Below are 6738 nucleotides of genomic sequence, written 5' to 3'. Positions count from 1 at the left end.
ACATATATATCCTCCCTAATAAATAAAGAACTTTTTGCCACTTGTCAATTTTTTATGCATTTGGACACATGTAATTTTGTGGTTAATTCTTAGAAATTAATTTTCACTTGTCATTTTGTGGTAATTTTTTATTTTCTTACTTAACTATCAAATTTTTAGGTTATAGAAAGCAATTAATATGTCATTAATTTATTTCCTTATATTTTAAAATTTTAATATGTTTCCTTCAATATATATAATTCAAAATTGACATGTTTCTTTTAAAGTTCATTGTCATTGTTAGGCAAAATGGGCTATATAAAAAAATCAAACTTTGTTGTTTTTTATTAACAAACTAAAAGAAATATTATATGGTCAAAATATAATTATTTTTCTGTAGTTTGTTTTATTAATATAAATTGAATTATTTATTTATTCATCATTTTGTTTGTATATATATTTTAAAATTTTATTTTAAAAAATACTTATTGTTTCCACTTTGATATTTAATGTTTTTTTTTAAAAAATTATTTAAAGTTTATATCTTCATATATAATTTTTTTTAATAGTACACGGGTTTCACACCTACTATATATATATATATATATATATATATATATATATATATATATATATATATATATATATATATATATAAAACGTTGGATTACAATAGAGTCTTGGTCCGTTTTGGTATGGTCCGAAATGGTCATTCCAAACACAATGGAATACACGATATTATTTAAAAAAGATAGTTATTTTTGTTAAATATAAACTAAAATATGGTTAGATTACTTGATTTATTATTATATATCTTTGTTGTAGGATTTTTTGGATGTACGATTAGTTGGTGAAGACATTCACAAGTGTAGTTTGACATTCACTTTTTTAACTACCACACACGTTATAATTTGCCCAAAGTAGATGAGAATTTGGTTCTAATATGAACATGAATTACAATATGTTTTCATTTTAAATAAAAAATATATTACCTAAAATAAAATATATTGTTGCTTATTATTAAACCATATCTAGAGAGGAAACAATTAAAAAAGGAAGAAGTAAAAGATGTGTAATAGAAGATTTATTGCTCCATGATCTGCGGTGATGGAGGGAGAAATTGTGTTTGGATTAGTCTACTAGTCAAACATCGGTCGGAATGAAATTGAAATTCACCCCAAATTCACATTCAAATTCCCTATCAAAAACCCTTATTAAATTCACGCGTAAATCACTACCATCTACAAGTAGTAGCAGTCATGAAATCCGTGTACAAGTCATCGTCATCGATATATACAACATACAACAATTATTAACTTTGGTGTGAGAAATTTCTGGACTTTCTAGAGAGAGAAAACCCCAACTCCGTCGTCACCATTCGCCGGACATTACAACAACCTCTTCTCACCGAAATTTGTCGGTAAACTCTTTGTTTCTTTTTGAATTATGTTAGGTTTTGGTTTTCTTGGATTAGGGTTTGAACTTGGTCGGTGATGTTTCGAATTGGGTCCTTCATTTCATTTTTGTTGTGTGTACTAGGTTTTTGTTTCTACTGTTTCGCCATTTCTGAGGGATTGGGCTGAAAAGTGTGTCTAGGGTTTTTAAATTGTTCTGATCGATTGAGTAGTGGTGGGGTTTTTGGGTGAGAATCCGGGAAATTGTAAAGAAATGGGGGATACTGAGGAAGGAAACAGTGATATGATCCAAAGAGTACAATCTTCCTTCGGAACTTCGTCATCATCGGTTCCTAAACAACAACCACAAAAGCCTGTCAATTTCAATCAGCTTGATATACCGCAGTTGAACACAGCACAGTTTCGTGGTCAAACTCGACAGTTTTCCCCAAATTATAACCTTGATAACAGCAATAAAAGAGTCGGAATCCCGCCGTCTCACCCGCAGTTTCCTCCGGTCTCACCTTACTCACAGATTCCGGTGACTCAGAGCTCCGGGAATACTCATAAAATCGGGGGTTCACAGAGTTTCAATCATAGCAATCACAGCCCAGGGCCATCGCATTCACGATCATTATCACAACCTTCTTTCTTCCCCCTCGATTCTCTTCCTCCTCTGAGTCCATCCCCATATCGCGATTCCCCTTCAGCACGTTCATCCGATCAGGTCATAACCGATGTTTCCATGGAAGATCGTGACGCAAATGCACACTCTTTATTACCTCCTTCTTCACCTTTCGCAAGGAGCAATTCCGGTAATTCTACTCGAACAGAGAATCTTCCACCACGGAAAGCACACAGACGTTCCAACAGTGATATCCCATTTGGATTCTCAACAATCTTACAATCCTCGCCACCATTGGTTCCGTTAAGAACTCCCAACACTTTAGACAGGGTTACATCTTCAAACAATCAAGCGTCAAAGCCAATCCAGTTAGTGAAACGCGAATCAAGTTGGGAAAAAAGTGGAGGCGAGGGTAATGCAGAAGGAATGGGAGAAAGAAAATCCGAAGGGGAAGTTGTTGATGATTTGTTTTCTGCTTATATGAATCTTGAAAATCTTGACACATTAAACTCTTCGGGAACTGATGATAAACAAGGAACTGAGAATCGTGAAGATTTAGATAGTCGAGCTAGTGGAACAAAAACAAATGGAGGTGATAGCAGTGATAATGAAGCTACTAGTAGTGTTAATGATAAAGGGATTAAAAGGAGTGCAGGTGGAGACATTGCTCCAACAACAAGGCATTATAGAAGTGTGTCAATGGATAGTTTTATGGGGAGGATGAACTTTGCTGATGAATCACCTAAGCTTCCTCCTTCTCCCGGAGGGCATATTGGTCAATTATCCCCTAATAATTCAATCGACTCAAATTCAAATACTTTTAGTTTGGAGTTTGGAAATGGTGAGTTTACAGGGGCTGAGCTCAAGAAAATCATGGCTAATGAAAAACTTGCAGAGATTGCTTTATCTGATCCCAAACGAGCCAAAAGGTATGTAGCTTTTTTCAAATTCTGCAATGTGGTTGCATAGTTTTTTCAAATTCTGTTAATTTCTAAAAAAGAGTGGAAACCTTGTTGCATAAATTGGTAAAAGGACATGAAACATTGTTGCATAAACTGAGAAAAATGTTGAAAGGGATTAACCCTATAGACTATTCGCACTACAGTTTTGTTATACTTTTTTCCATTAATATTTACATTATAATTAGAGAAATCTGAATATTTATTTTGATATTTGAATAAACAAATATGTTTTTGTGACATGTTTTAGGATTTTGGCAAATCGACAATCTGCTGCAAGATCAAAAGAGAGGAAAATGCGTTACATTACAGAATTGGAGCACAAGGTTCAAACTTTACAGACTGAAGCAACCACATTGTCTGCACAGCTTACCTTATTACAGGTGGGCATTTTTTAAAATTCTTGAATTCAAAAAACAACAACAATGTACTTTCATTGATTTGTTTATTGTATCATTCTACTTTCATTTTTTACTATTACATCATAGCATTTCATCCAAATACAAATCAATTTTCATTGCTGTAATTGGGTAGGTTTTTCAAAGTAAGAAAATGATTGAAAATAGTTTTTTATTTTTTATGTTTTCGTTTTTATTCATTAATTTTGTTGCAATACAGAGAGATTCAGCAGGACTTACAAGTCAAAATAACGAGCTAAAGTTTCGTCTGCAAGCTATGGAACAACAAGCCCAACTTCGAGATGGTATATATATTATTAGTATATAAAATGCCTTCTTTCTTTTTTTATATACATTTATAAAAAGGTGGGACTAGGAAGTTGCTTTCGATCTTTCGTGTGTGCAAAAGACGTAAATGCCCTTCTCATTCTCATCGTTAAAAAATAACCCTATAAAAAAGCCTATCCCAGTCCTGTCCTGTGTAACAACAACCGCAACACTGCGGTTGTTGCGTCACACATGACAGAACAGGACTGGATAGGTTTTTCTGTGGTTATATTTTAATGATGAAGATGAAAAGGGCATTTATGTCTTTTGCACAAACGAGAGATCGAAAGCGACTCCCAGTCCCACTTTTTTGGTTGGGAAAAAAGTTGCAACTTTTGTCCTATTGATGTCAGTCTGGTCTAGCGCTAACTTTTTTACAATTTTGCCCTTATGGTTTTAAATTTTGTGATGATGTCAGCATTAAACGAGGCTTTGACGGCGGAAGTCCAACGTTTAAAAATCACAACCGCGGAATTAAACGGAGACACTGCAAAGTTTTCTCAACTTTCAATCAGCTCACAAATGTTCCGGTTACACATGCAGCAACAACAGCAGCAACAACAACAGCAACAGACAGAACAGCAAAATGGTGGAGCAGCCGCTAAGCACGAGTCAAACCAATAGGACCCACCCGGTGAAGGGGTGATGGTTTTTGTGTCTTTTCGGGAGTACAGACTGCGGGTTCTTTTAGTAAGTTATTATATAATACAAGACTTAGCGGGTTTGATCTTGGATCGAGCTTTTCTAGCCATTCGTTATTTATATTTATATATATCATATATATTATATACACAGTCGTTGGTGTTTTGAAGTTTTTTATTTGTTCATGATCTTGAAAAAAATGTATGAGATTTGAATTTGTTCTTTATTTTCTTGTTTATGATGATGAGGAGTTGAAGTTTTTAAGCTTTCGTTTCTAGATGTTCCAGTTTTGCTAAATCAATTGATGAGTATTATTTTTGCTACTTTAGATCTAGATAAGTTTTAACTGATAGAAACTTATTTATAAGAATAAAATGTAACCCAACTTTTCAAAAGCATTCTACTTTTACTATGTGAGATTTCTACCAATGTTCAATGAAAATATAGGACTATACCAACTAGTTCGTTATGATTAAACATTTGATAGACTATCGAAAGTTTAAAATTTTTAACAGAAGACCATACTCGAAGACTTTAACACAAAGAAATTGTTTTGTGTTTGGTAAAAATTAATTGGTAGCTCAAAGCTCTTCTATTTTACTTTTTTTATAGAATGGTAATCGGAGATGTTCTTGAACATAAAGAAATTGTTCTGTATTTGGAAAAAGCTATCGAACATAAATAAATTGTTCTGTATTTGGAAAAGGCTAATTGATTGTTCTGTGTTTGGAAAAAGCTAATTAATAGCTGAAAGATGTACTATATTTGGTAAAACTAGTTTGGCACAAATAGATAATACATTTTTGAAAGATATAAGAAGACATAAAACATAAAAACTAGGTAGATGAGATTAGGGATGAAAATTTCACCCGACCCAGTGGGGAACCCGGTTGACCCGCCTCAATCGGGGACGGGTATTCCCCGCCAAAACGGGTACCGGGTACGGGGCCGGGGATCCCCATTATGTTGAAACCGGGGATGGGGCCGGAGCCGGGTATAACAATCCACAACACGCCTCGCTCCCGCTTTGATCATTTATTGAATTTGAATTAAGTCCACTAAAATGAAATGATCTATATTAGACCATCAGAAATAGAGTCAGTATATCAAATTATGTTCCCAATTCTAAGAGTTCGTCAATCGTCACTTCGCTCGAGGATTTGTATACCAAATCGTCTCTTTTTGTTTTGATGTCACTTCGTTCGAGGATTTGTATACCAAATCGTCTCTTTTTGTTTTGATGCTTGTTAAACTTGATGATTGATACAAACAAAATCTGATTATGGCATCTGGTTTTGATCGCTTATTAGACTTGGTTTTTTTTTTTGTAAGTTGAGTTTATTATGTTGATAGATTGTAGATTGGTCGGAGATGGGTCGGGGATGGACTGGGAAAAAGCCTAAAATACAAAGGGAAGGAGATTTGATTCTCCGCATCCGTCGGGGACTGGGATGAGGATGGGGACGAGGTTAGAAACTCGGAGATGGGGACAGAGATGATCAACCCCGCCCCAAACCCATCCCTAGATGAGATAGCTTTTGGTAGATGATATAACTTTTAAGTAGAAGGAATTGTAGGTGGATATTTAATTTCTTTTTGGGTTATTAGTTTTTTGTTTAAAATAAAAGTTTTAAGTTCTATAAACAATTTTTTTTTAATGTTATAAACTAGAAGTTTTTAAAAACTTTAAAAAACTCATTGACCAATGTTGGAAAATATGGCGAATAACTTATTGATTAATGTTCAAATCCTAACACTATTCGGTTCATATGGTTATGGAGATTTGTTTATACTGACTCCAGAGCATTAAACATTGTCTTATGTCCAAGTGGGAGATTAATCAAACCTCAACCCAAACCATCATTAGGTAAGTTCTATTTCCAAAAATAAAAATAAAGTTGTAGTTTATGATATCTGTCGGTAGAGTTGCAAACGAGCCAATACACATTACACAATGCTCGAGTTTTGAATTCGGTAGCTTAATTAACTTGAAAATGTCCATAAACACTGTATTTGATAAGAATCCGAGAACTTATAAAAATCCAAATTCAAACTCCAATGATTGTTGTCGGAAAGGGAATCCTGGCTTTTGGGATAATTGTTTTTGGTGGGTAAACTATGTTATGTTCGTGTTCGTAAATGAATAGATGATATCAAATGATTGATGATCAAGTTATATATATAATGATTGCTACCTAAAACCCACGTGAAGGAATAGTGTGTCCACGTGTGTTGATTGGATAACTGTTTGACTTTAGGTAGGATGATTGTTTGACTTTGTTGTTTTGTTGATAGAATATTATTCGAGGAACTTTTTTGTGTTACGTGTGGTGATCAATTTATTTGGGATCAATGAATCATTATTCGTTTTCCCCATAGGGCATAGGGCATCTATATGAGGTTTGGGTTAAAAG

The 6738-nt window shown here is 34.1% G+C and overlaps 1 protein-coding gene across 1 annotated transcript; it reads left to right on the top strand.

The window, feature by feature from the left end:
- Window positions 1-1219: 1219 nt before the first annotated feature.
- Window positions 1220-4588, top strand: LOC145128922 (Basic-leucine zipper (bZIP) transcription factor family protein). Its single transcript, XM_079063699.1, has 5 exons — window positions 1220-1399; window positions 1519-2927; window positions 3208-3340; window positions 3576-3660; window positions 4101-4588. The coding sequence occupies exons 2-5, from the start codon at window positions 1648-1650 to the stop codon at window positions 4304-4306; spliced, it is 1704 nt and encodes a 567-aa protein (XP_078919825.1). The 5' UTR covers window positions 1220-1399; window positions 1519-1647; the 3' UTR covers window positions 4307-4588.
- Window positions 4589-6738: the final 2150 nt, after the last annotated feature.

The sequence above is a fragment of the Lactuca virosa genome, chromosome 8, assembly GCF_052849685.1.
Source record: "Lactuca virosa cultivar CGN04683 chromosome 8, Lactuca_virosa_CGN04683_v6, whole genome shotgun sequence".
NCBI classification, from domain to species: domain Eukaryota; kingdom Viridiplantae; phylum Streptophyta; class Magnoliopsida; order Asterales; family Asteraceae; genus Lactuca; species Lactuca virosa.
Note: the sequence above shows the minus strand (reverse complement) of the source record. Positions and strands in the feature narration are given on the sequence as shown.

What these genes read in the sequence shown, in the direction of transcription:
- LOC145128922 (XM_079063699.1), top strand. Translation starts at nt 1,648, where the DNA reads ATGGGGGATACTGAGGAAGGAAACAGTGATATGATCCAAAGAGTACAA. An exon ending in GATCCCAAACGAGCCAAAAG is followed by an intron (nt 2,928 to 3,207) that starts GTATGTAGCTTT and finishes GACATGTTTTAG; the next exon opens with GATTTTGGCAAATCGACAAT. An exon ending in CACAGCTTACCTTATTACAG is followed by an intron (nt 3,341 to 3,575) that starts GTGGGCATTTTT and finishes GTTGCAATACAG; the next exon opens with AGAGATTCAGCAGGACTTAC.